The 12,872-nt window shown below is 48.8% G+C and overlaps 1 protein-coding gene across 1 annotated transcript in view; it reads right to left on the bottom strand.

Moving 5' to 3' along the window:
* The window catches only part of stim2b (stromal interaction molecule 2b), a gene marked incomplete at both ends in the record, with an annotated part of 48,798 nt that overhangs the window by 24,995 nt on the left and 10,931 nt on the right, over positions 1–12,872 (bottom strand). The window contains 1 exon segment of the mRNA XM_080544137.1: positions 1,137–1,267. Coding sequence (XP_080400263.1) covers positions 1,137–1,267 — 131 coding nt within the window.

The following is a 12,872-nucleotide window of genomic DNA, read 5'->3' on the forward strand; positions in this document are numbered from 1 at the left end:
ATTGTCTAGATTGTCCAGGGCCTAGAACCTAGGTATTTGCTGTGTTCAGGGCCTGAATGGCCCTGGGGTAGAAGCTGAAGCACATCATTGTACTGTATGTGTTTACAGAAAACCAAATGAGGCCTTCAAAGAAAAGTACACAGCCCCTACAGTCAAACATGGGGGGGTTTGGGGTTGCTTTGCTGCTTCTGGCACTGGATGACTTGACTGTGTGCATGGCATCATAACATCTGAAGACAGAAGTCAGAGGTCATAAAACTGGGTCTCCGTCAGTGGTCATGGGTCATGGGTCATCCAGCAGGACAATGACCCAAAGCGTACTTCAAAAAGCACCCAGAAATGGTTTAAGACAAAGCGCTGGAGAGTTCTGAAGTGGTCAGCAGTGAGTCCAGATCTAAATCCCATAGAACACCTGTGGAGCGATCTCAAAACTGCAGTTGGGAGAAAAGGCACCTTTCAAAAATGAGTGAACTGGAGCAGTTGGCAAAAGAAGAGTGGTCCAAAATTCCAGTAGAGAAACTCATTCATGTTTACAGGAAGCGATTGATTTCAGTTATTGTGCTAACAAAAATTAAGTTAATTCTGCCAATCATTTTGTCCGGTCCATTTTTGGAGTTCTGTGTGTAATGATATCCGATTTGGCTTTTTTCCCTCTGCTTTTTTGTGGTGTTCCAATGCAAACAAGAGAAACAAACGCGTGAATACCGAAGCATTCGCAAACAATTTTCTGGGAGAAGTGGTGCATTATCTGACCGAAGGGGTACAGGGGTGCCAATATCTTTGGCCATTACTGTACATACACAAAATCCCCTCCCTCCCCCTCTCTCTCTCTCCCTTCCACTACGTTTCTCTCTAGCGGTCTCTCTCCCACAGGAGCTTCAAAAGCTGCTAAATGCTCGCAAAACATTTTAACTAGAGAGGTTTTACGGCGCTGTTAAACGTTATACACGTCACTAAGGAAACAACAAGGAACGACCGGGGAACGACAAATGACTATATAACACAAATCACTCTAGATAAACAAATGACCACTGGATGTCGTATAAATCCCTGTGGTAACAGGGAAACCGGGGAGGTCGTAAAAACGTAACGTAATAAAAAAACATCGGCTGAGAGAACGCCGTAGGGACACCCACCTCCACGCTCTCGTTGACCTCTATCCCGCCGTCGTTGTCGTCGTCTAGCTCCTTGTGGATGTGTTTGAGAGCCTCCAGGCTGAAGCGGTCCTCGTCCCCTATGCATGGGGGCAGCACCGTCAAACAGGGGTCTGGAGAGAGAGGTCACAGGGTCAAAGGTCAGACTCGGGGGTCAAGGTCGAACGGAACACAGTTAAACACAGTGCGCGAGGTCCTCGTCCCTTATGCATGGGGACGAGGGGGAATCGCCGTCAAACAGGGGTCTGGAGAGAGAGGTCACAGGGGCAAAGGTCAGAGGGGTCTGGAGGAGAAGGAGGACAAGGATCGACCTTTGTCATTGCACACAGAGTACAGCAACATGTATTTTACGCTCTAGGCACAGGGGGTCAGAGCCATACAAGGTGACCCTGGAGCAATTAGGGGTTCAGTCAAGCTCGCTCAAGGACACTTCAACACGTGGCCAGCCAGGGGTTTGAACCGCCGAGCTGCCGACCTTGCGATCATTTGACGCCGACTCTACCTCCTGAGCCACATTTACACCGTTTAGCAGACGATTTCATCCAAAGCGATTTACGATCAGAGATTACAGGGTTACAGTCTCCCTGGAGTAACTGAGGGCTGAGTGCCTCACCCAAAGGGCACACGAGTTAGCGGTGGTGTTCCCAGGTGGGATTTGAACTCGTGACCTTCTGATCACCAGTCTAACTCACTATCCATTAGGGCACCACTCCCCTAGACTAGAGGTCACAGAGGGCCAGAGGGTCAGACTCAAGGTCAAAGGTAACACAGTTAAACGGTATGTCATGTATACAGTATCAATCAATCAATCAATCAATCAATCACGTCTATTTACATTTATTTGGATAGACGTTAGTGTTCTCCAGACATATTCACAACATTTGCTGTTTGACATAATTTTAGTCCTGTGCTGTGCAAATGGGATGACTATTTAGATTAGATTTAGATTCAACCTTTTTGTCATTGCAAAGAGTACAACGAAATTTGCTCTAGGCACAGGGTCAGCCATAGCCAGCGCCCCTGGAGCAATTAGGGGTTAAGTGCCTTGCTCAAGGGCACAACGGCACTGGTAGGCACCACAGATATTACGATACCAGCAACCCTCCAGTCACCAGCTCACATGCAGCTCCCTCCTGAAGCGGGGATCGAACCAGAAACCTTTCCGATTGCTAGCCTGGCCTCTCTAACCTCTAGGCTAAACCCCCCCCCCCCTCCAACTGAATTCTCACACGGTCATGTCGATTCGCTAAGAAGAAGAACATCTAATAATGTCTCGAGAATCGAGAAAACAAACAGCTACTCTTCTGACCTCATCATCCGATTCACTTGGCATTCCCAAACAGCTTCGGGCAGGCAGAGCGAAATGTGGCCGTTGAGATACCACGTGGTGGTATGAGGCGAGGCGCTACTGTCACGAGGGCTACTGTCAAAAACGCCGCACACCGAGGACACCCCTGGCAAGCGGCGGTGTTCCCACTGTGACTGTGTGGCTCCCTGTTGTCATTCCCCTCACGTCTCCAGCAGCTACACTGTGTTCCCTCTGCGCCCACCAGAGAAACAGAGAACCCCCCCGCAGGAAATCACCCCGTCAGTCCTGGCTGCCTTTTAACATGGACAGTGTGAGCTGTCTGCATGAGTACCACACACACACACACACACACACATGCATATATACCTACATACATACATACAGACAGACAGACAGACAGACAGACATATACCTACATACAGACAGACATACAGACAGACAGACAGACATATACCTAACTACAGACAGACAGACAGACAGACGGACGGACGGACGGACATATATACATACATACATACATACATACAGACAGACAGACAACGCACACACACACACACACACACACACACATACGCACATACATACATACAGACAAACTCACACACGCATACATGCATGCACACACGCAGGCAGGCAGGCAGGCAGGCAGGCAGGCACGCACACTGTAAGATTCATGACAAGCACAGCTGACAAGCCTTGTTCATAGCCCTGACTAGGGCTGCACGATTAATCGATTTTAAATCGAAATCGCGATTTGAAATGTCGCGATTAGCTAATCGCAAAGCCTGCGATTTGCCTGCGATTTTTTTTTTTTTTTTTTTTTTTTTTTTTTTTTTTTGCCATTTAGCAGACTCTTTTTTAATCCAAAGCGATTTACAAATACGAATTACAGGGACATTCCCCCTGGAGTAACTGAGGGCTAAGTGCCTTACTCAAGGGCACACTAGTAGTGGTGTGGTTTCAGGCGGGATTTGAACTCACAACCTTCCGATCACAAGTCCAACTCACTATGTGTTTCTCAACCCTCTCCTCGGGGCGCCCCAGCCGCTCCACATATTTGATCTGTTCCACCACCAGCACACCTGATTCAACTAATCAAGTCCAAATCATAATTGCTTTGGACTTGATTAGTTGAATCAGGTGTGCTGGTGGTGGAACAGATCAAATATGTGGAGCGGCTGGGGCGCCCCGAGGAGAGGGTTGAGAAACACCACTACCCGTATGGGATACGTCATACAGCGCGTCGGATTCAACGTCAATGAACGTCAACGTCAATGAACGTAAAAAAAAGACACTTGTTGAGAGAAACAAAATGGTGTTGCTGTTTAAAAAAAACATAAATAAATATGTTGTCCCAATTCATATCTTTTAAGTTCTCATCCTTGCATTAGAATTAGAGCAGTTAATAGTTTGATGGTATCATGTGGTAATGCTCTCTGAAAATAGGTGATAGATAGATTCATCCAATCACCTGCCAAGTATTTTTTGAAAGTACCTGCCCTTTTCCAAACAGCTTCCAATTAAGCTTTCCTAGATGGTTGTGTGAAACAAACCACCTGAGTCAGGTTAGTAATGCTCCATCACATGTTTTAATCTGAAGCTTGATTTTAAAGCAACCCAACTTTAAAGCAACCCAATGTAGCTCGGGCTGTGGGGGTGCTAGAGGAGGGAGCCTCTAAGTCCCCTGAAGACGTACAAACAAACTGCACGTTGATACGACCTTCCTAGCCGGAGATATGGCCACACTTTACAAAAAGTCCCTTTTTTTTTTTTTTTTTTTTTTTGCTATTTAAAAATAAATTAATCGCAAATTAATCGCAATCGCGATATCTGTCCAAATAATCGCAATTCGATTTTTTCCCCAAATCGTGCAGCCCTAGCCCTGACCCAGAGAAAACCTTTAGACATTATCTGTAGAACAATACACCAGAACCCCCCACCCCACCCCCATCCGCTCCAACACACACACACACACACACACACACACACACACACACACACACACACACACACACACACACACACACTTTTTTTACAAAAGTACTTTTTGGGTAAGGCGACAAATCTTTCTAACAAACAGTGTTTATAGAGCTGCATCAACGCAGCCATTCGGTCCAGCCATCTCTCCAACCTTTCCAGCCAAGATGTCAAACAATATCCAACACCCTCATTCATACCATTTATAACCTACTGGTTTGGTTATACAGTTACTGGTCTAAGTATAGACTCCGTGTGGTAAGGTGTTTTCAGTGTGTTTTTGATGTCGTATCTGTTTACTGAAACAAGACTTGACACGTTAGCTATAGAGTTGCCGCTTGGCGATGTGACAAGCTAATGGAGACCTTTGATTGGACCACGGTCGAGGTGTGCAAGCCCTACGGGGCCCATGAACAGATTAGGGCCGGGCTCGGGGACCATTTTATTTGGCATAGATAGGGTTCGGGCCGCAATGGGTTCTTTGACCCAGACTAGGGCTGGGACGGCGCGTCGACTACGTCAATACATCGACTTGCGTAATGTGCGTCGGTGCTTCGCAAATAAAATAAAATAAAATAAATTCTAACTGCAATTGCGGCACTGCGCCGACGTGGTGGCGGGGGCGCTGTTTCGCAAATAAGTTAGCTTTTGTTTTTGCTAGTGAAATAGCTGATAGTATGTTGACTGCTCAAGGAGAATACATATTTGAAAGTACAGAATGCCTGAGAGCCTTATATTGCATTATATTACATTATATTTTGAATGGTCATCTGGTGCCTGAATATTGTGTTTTCCTTTACATAAATAATGACATTTCCACCATAAATTGATGCAGAAAAGGCACAAATTGGTGCATATCAATTCACCAGAATGCAAGAAATTATTAAGGACCCCCAGACAGCCCGGCTTCATGGGTCCCCCCCGATGTCAAACACCACTAGTACCACCTCCGCCTCATTTTGAGCCAGGAAAAACCCTGATGGCCATGTTGGCATTCAAGTTGGCTAAACATAGCAGTGAGTCTGCCCTGTGTCTGGGGCTGTTTGACAGAGGCAGTTACAGTAGTAGTAGTAGTAGTAGTAGTAGTAGTAGTAGTAGTAGTAGTAGTAGTAGTAGTAGTAGTAGTAGTAGTAGTAGTAGTAGTAGTAGTAGTAGTAGTAGTAGTAGTAGTAGCAGGTCGCCGAATTAAAGGTGTCTGTGTTTAATTGCGGGCCCACAGACAGCCCCCATACATCAGCTGATCATTTAAAGGGGCGGCCGTCTGAGTAATGTGCATGTCATACGCTGCTTTGTTTTATAAGAGCAGCAGCTATTACCCAGAGTGCTTTATAAAGACACTGTTAAACAGAGAGAGACAATACAGCCATTATTTTTGGGAAAATTAAGTGATACATTAATCGAACAGGAAAAATAATCGTTAGAGTAATCGTTAAATTAGTCGTTAGAGTAATCGACTAATCGAAAAAATAATCGCTAGATTAATCGTTAGAAAAATAGTTGTTTGGGACAGCCCTAACCCAGACACATGTAGCGTTCGTAAAAATCTTTTCTTTTTTTTCTTTTTTTTTAAATCAATAGGCTTACGGCCTGGGTAGGGCTCTGGACGGGGTAAATGCTTAGCTCGTTGGGTAGGGTAGGGTATGGTAGGGTAAGGTAGGGTAGGGTAGGGTAGGGTAGGGTAGGGTAGGGTAGGTACAGTAGGGCCGGGCCTGAATGCCACGGGCTCGGGCCGAGATTTCAGGCCCACGCCCAAGTTTGGTCGGGAGAACACTGGGGAGAAAGCCCATGCCACTTGAGGAAAAATAGAATTGTCAAAACCCCCTGAGATTGAACATCAAACATCATATCTCAAGCAGAACTGTACAGGAAACACGAGAGGCTAAAACCAAAACGACTTGAGTGATCCCTACAGTTTGAAGACGAATGACATTTAGTTGATACGAAGCAGGACTTCATCGGGCACTGGCACCTTCAAGGATGTAGGCTAATGCTATAAAACACACTTTTGGAGAAAGCCTAAGTCTAAAGCTAGTCACATCCACCTTTTGCTTTGAGATTTTTTTTTACACAAGTTACATAACCTAGCCTATTTGTTTAGCAGACACCCTACTCACCCAGGGTGATTTCCATAATTCAAAATGCGCATACCGACTATTTGGCTAGCTAGGTAATTAATTACGTACGCAGGTGTCACCGAGTGTCCCTCCTTATGACACACACACACACACACACACACACACACACACACGTCATTCTATCAACAACCACAGTTGTGGTGTCAAGTCCAGCTGCCAAACCCCCTTTCTCTTCACCGTCCACGTCACCCGACCCAAGAAGAGGAAGAGACAGAGAGAAGGAACAGGGCCTCGGGGGGCGGAATGGTCTTAGGAACATCTCTGGAATATCTTGTGATTTTTTTTTTCTCAAACTACAAAAAAAAAATCTTCTAGCGCCATATTTCGGGTGTCTTCGTGGTGGAACGCGTGGCGAAACGTGCTTTATAGAAGTTATTATTATCATATAAAAGCCCTGGGGAAGAACAATGGAGCTGTCAGACACGGACAAGCGAGTGATTCTGGGAGCCCACCCGGTGTGAGAAAACAGCGTTTTCCTTCCCTTACAGACGTCATGTTATTTTCGAGCGTGTGCGCCGATTACAGTTTTTTTTCCACCGAAAAAGGGAGCGAAACCGACGCTACAATGGGGACCCCATGTGACAGGAAGTGACCCGAGGTGACAGGGTATTCTGGGAGACACGCGCCAAAAAAAGAAGAAAAAAAACATCCACCAGAATCAAGACCCAGAAGAGAGAGAGAGTATAATTAGAACAGCGTGAGACTGAAATAGACTCTTCACTTCCAGTTGTCAGGATGTGGCTTATCTTCTTTAAACCTCAACAATGGCAAAAGTTTCCCTCTCCCTCTCTCTCTCACACACACACACACACACATACACACACACACACACACACACACGCACGCACACACACACACAAGCAGACACCACACCACACACACACACACACACACACACACACACGCACACACACACACACACACAAGCAGACACCACACACACACACACACACACACACGCAGCTTGGTTCAAAAGAAACTTTCAAACAAAAACCTTCAAGTTTATTTCCGTGCCTCTTCAGTTCTGTCACTGAATGACTGCATAAAAGTATTCTACGAAATAAACTAAAAACAATGAAAAACAAAAGGCGTTGTCTTCTCACGGTGATGATGATGATGGGGGGGGGGGGGTGATGACAGAACTGGTACGAGTCTCTAAAGACTGTAAGAACCAAGTCCTTGTGTCCCCAATGTAGGAGCAGAGCAGTGTTGGTTGTTGAGGGGTGAGTGTGTGTGTGTGTGTGTGTGTGTGTGTGTGTGTAATATTTCCATAGAGTAGGCGTGCGACCGTTCGCTGGCGGTGTCATCTCAAGAGTTCACAGCTTCAATCGATGAGCACAGCGTCTCCACGGTGGACTGGGTGGGAGGAGGGGTGAGGGGGGATAGAGGGGGGGGTGGATTGGGTGTGAGGAGGGAGAGAGTGGGGGGTGGACTGGGTGGGAGGGGGGGGAGAGGAGAGGGGGGGGGGACTGGGTGGGAGGAGGGCGAGAGAGTGGAGGGGGTGGACTGGGCATGATGAGGGAGAGAGAGTGGAGGGGGTGGACTGGGTGGGAGGAGGGCGAGAGAGAGGAGGGGGTGGACTGGGTGGGAGGAGGGAGAGAGAGAGGAGGGGGTGGACTGGGTGGGAGGAGGGCGAGAGAGAGGAGGGGGTGGACTGGGTGGGAGGAGGGAGAGAGAGAGGAGGGGGTGGACTGGGTGGGAGGAGGGCGAGAGAGTGGAGGGGGTGGACTGGGTGGGAGGAGGGGGAGAGAGAGGAGGGGGTGGACTGGGTGGGAGGAGGGGGAGAGAGAGGAGGGGGTGGACTGGGTGGGAGGAGGGCGAGAGAGTGGAGGGGGTGGACTGGGTGGGAGGAGGGGGAGAGAGAGGAGGGGGTGGACTGGGTGGGAGGAGGGAGAGAGAGAGGAGGGGGTGGACTGGGTGGGAGGAGGGCGAGAGAGAGGAGGGGGTGGACTGGGTGGGAGGAGGGGGAGAGAGAGGAGGGGGTGGACTGGGTGGGAGGAGGGGGAGAGAGAGGAGGGGGTGGACTGGGTGGGAGGAGGGCGAGAGAGTGGAGGGGGTGGACTGGGTGGGAGGAGGGGGAGAGAGAGGAGGGGGTGGACTGGGTGTGAGGAGGGAGAGAGGCGGGGGGGGGGGTGTATGTACCCTGTATGGCGGCTCGTGCTTCAACCACAAACGTGTCACACATGTACGAACGAACAGTACACACACTCACACGTGTGCGCGCACACACACACACGCATACACACGCACACACACACGCACACACCAGAGGACTTAGCGGAGTGTAATGGTAGACGGATGTGAGTGTGGTGGCGGGTCGGGGGGGTGGCTGGCCGGGATTAGGTGTGGAGGGGAGGAGGGGAGGCGGAGGGGAAGTGGGCCGAGTGGGGATCAGGGAGAAATGCGGCCCAACGCCATATGCTGAAACAGACGAACCCGACCTCGCACCCTGCACATACTACATACAGAGCCTTTTCCTCTTCGGGTCCTCAACCCATTCCTGACTGACAACACTTCTCTACGACATCCACAGTTCTAACAAGCCAAGCACCAGGACCCACAAGCACCACCATGACTTTGACGATTCACCAAAAGAAATGCCATTGGTTCAGCTCGTTGAGGGCAGGGGTGGCCTGGCCGAGTGGATAGTGAGTTGGACTGGTGGTCAGAAGGTCATGAGTTCAAATCCCATCTGGGAACCCCATCACTAGTGTGCCCATTGAGTAAGGCACTTAAAGCCCTAAATTACTTCCAAACGGAAAAAGAAAAATCATTGGGTAGTGGGTTTAATGCCTTTAACAGGGCCTTAAACCCATTCCTCATTGTGTTGTCGTGTTCTAATCCGTCGTCCGCACAAACCTCTAACTCAGGATTAACAATCCCTTGCGAGATTTATCAAAAATAAGCCCGGATTTTGTTGATCAGTCTCGCGATATGTATCATAATAAGCCTGGGTTTCTTCCTTTAGCAACAACTCCCCTGGTGACATTCAGTTCATTCTGTCACTGTGTGACAGACAATAAAGCTATCTTGAATCTTGAATCTTGAATCAGACACAGGTCCACATCACACAGTCACAGAACATAGGTTACAATAATACTGTATGTACTCGCGTACGAGACAGACGTCAACGCACCAAAACCGGTTTCCTCTTTAAACTGTCAGCATATGGCAGCATCATAAATCAACCGGACGGCTCTCTAATAAAGCAGAGTAAATAAAGATTCTCTCTAGAGTTCTATTTCAGTTCATCAGCAGCTATTAAGACACAAATAAAATTAGCGAGTCCACAGGCGAAGTCACGACGGGAGAGACAGAGACAGAGGAGAGGAAGACGGGAAAGGGAGATTAGACAGACAGTGTCACTCTCGACGGGCACAAGCTCGTAAATGGACTGACTTCTATAGAGCCTTATTCCAAAGCGCTTTATAATGGACTCTCGTTCACACACACACACATTCACACACCGATGGCGGCAAGCTACCATGCAAAGCGACGGCCCGCTCGTCGGGAGCGATTTGGGGTTCAGTGTCTTGCCCAAGGACACCTTGACATGTGGCCAGATGGGGTTCAAACCGCCGATCTGCTGACCGCTCTACCTCCTGCGCCACAGCCTCCCCCACAACTCTTCAAATCCAGAGGTGCATCTGTCAGAGTGTGCACTTGACACCCTCCCTCTGTGTAGCGATATTCGTCACGAGAGCGCTTAAAAAAACTTGGAAGGTTTTAATTTATGTTAGAAGGCAACTTCATCTTCAAAAAACATTAGGACACTCAAGATGAACAAAAAAAACGGTACTATGGACGATAGTTCTCACAGCGAATCGTACAAGTTCTTACAATCGAGGAACGCAATGTTCCCTTCCCTAACAAATGACATAACAAGGGAGATCTATCTTGATAGCCGAAATGTTTAATCGCCTGGCTTTCAGTCATTGTTATATTTGAGCTCCAGCCAACATTTTTTTGTTCTGATTGACGTGCATCCGTAGTTGAGTAAGTGAGCCGCTGCCATGGTGACAACCGGACACTCTTACCCAAGATGCCTTGGGGCACGGCAGAAGCATATGTCAGGTGTGTGGTGTTACAAGAGAACCGTCAATGAGCTGATACAAAAGCAGCTGGGATATAGTGACGCAGCACTGGGGCACGCACGCACACACACACACACACAGACACACACACACAGACAGACACACACACACACACACACACACACTCACACACAGACACACACACACACAGAGGCAGACAGACAGCCACACAGACTCTCTCTGTCACACACACACGTGTATTTCCTCCGTCTCGGACACACACACACACACACACAAACACCAACTCACGCACAGTCGCACACAAACACACACTCACACACACAACCCCCTTTCCCAGACAGGAGTCGACACTTCTTCTAAATACACACAGGCACAAATACACAAGCAGCATCTCCCCGTGCCGCACAGAGTCAGAGGGTCACGTTTCTCCTGTCAAACACGAGCTCTACTGATGCCTGACTCACACACACACACACACACACACACGGCTCTGTGCAGTATGGATCTTCAGGGGCTGGGACAAGGCTGTGCTGATCAGGGCTAATACAGACAGAAATGTCGACTTATTCTGACTCGCTCTCTTCAGCATCAGCAGAATACCCCCACCCCCCTTCATATACAGATAGCCCTACACGCAGGAATCACCATGAACACCCCCCCCACCCCCCCCGCTTCATATATATTATATCCACCCCACCATATACAGATAGCCCTACACGCAGGAATCACCATGAACACATCCCCCCCCCCCGCTTCATATATATCCACCCCACCATATACAGCCCCCCATCACCCACAGATCACCATGAACAACACCCCCCCCCCCCCCCGCCCCTATATATACACCCACCGGCCACTTTATTAGGTACACCTTTTCAGCTGCTCTTAAACCCGAATATCTAATCAGCCAATCATGTAGACATGGTCAAGACGATCTGCTGAAGTTCAAGCCAAGCATCAGAATGGGAAAGAAAGGTGATTTAAGTGACTTTGAACGTGGCATGGGTGTTGGTGCCAGACGGGCTGTTTGGAGTATTTCAGAAAGGGCTGCTGATCTACTGGGATTTTCCTGAATAACCATCTCTAGGGGTAACAGAGAATGGTCAGAAAAAAGAGAAAATATCCAGTGAGCAGTGGGCAGTTCTCTGGGCGAAAATGGTGGTGGTTGTGTACTGGAGTGGGGGATATTGTCTTGGCACAAATCTTCAGCAACTGCGTGATGCTATAATGTCATTAATGGACCGAAATATCTGAGGAATGTTTCCAGCACCTTGTTGAATCTATGCCACGAAGAACGAAGGCAGTTCTGAAGGCAAAATGGGGGGGGGTCCAACCCGGTACTAGCAAGTGGGTGCCTATGTGCCTAATAAAGTGGCCCAGTGAGTGTATATCCAGTATCCACCCCACCATATTCAGACAGCCTTCCAACCAGAGATCACCATGAAGGGCATCTACAATCCACAGCTTAGGCCACAGCTCGGACAGGAGGCGAAAAACAAGGGAGGAGGAGGAGGAGGAGGAAGTGAAGCGAAGCGCACCGAGAGGCCCCCCCACAAGACCCTGATCCCGAAACTTCCAGAAAAGGAGACACTCCTCGCGCCCGGGCGTCCCTGGAATGCTCGGGGATCAAAGCGGGAAACAGAAAGATGTAATGTGTAAGCAGCCGGCTGCCAAAAATGAAGTGAGGTAAAAAAAAAGGGAAAAAAAGGAAAATAATAAGAGAGCCCTCGTTTAATTAGTTCCTCCACCCTCCTCCTCCTCCTCCTCCTCCCTCCTTCTCTGTGTTCTTCTGGCACGGCAGGTGATCGGGTCAGCTAGTCTGGCTCCAGCTAGTCAGGTAGAGGCCTGTGACCGGCGGCAACAGAGAATAAAGAGGGGGGGAGTTGGGGGGTGGGGGTGGGAGTGGGGGTGGGGGTGGGGGGTGCTTGCTCGACTGTACCTTCAAAGGCAATGAAATATGCATAAAGGCTTTGTTCATGTGCGCATGACACACGATACTGTCACGTTGTCACGCGTCCGAGGCACCAGTGGTTCTTTAAAACAAACATGATGTAACATCGGGAAGGTGGGGGGGGCATGTACAAAGACAAACAGGGTCTCTCTTCCAACCTGACGTGTTACACGAGGATACACCCGAGGACACACACGAGGACACACACGAGGACACACACAGGGATACACACCGGACACGAGGATACACCCGAGGACACACACGAGGACACACACGAGGACACACACGAGG

Source organism: Nansenia antarctica (genome assembly GCF_963989245.1).
Source record: "Nansenia antarctica genome assembly, chromosome: 13".
Lineage (NCBI taxonomy): Eukaryota > Metazoa > Chordata > Actinopteri > Argentiniformes > Microstomatidae > Nansenia > Nansenia antarctica.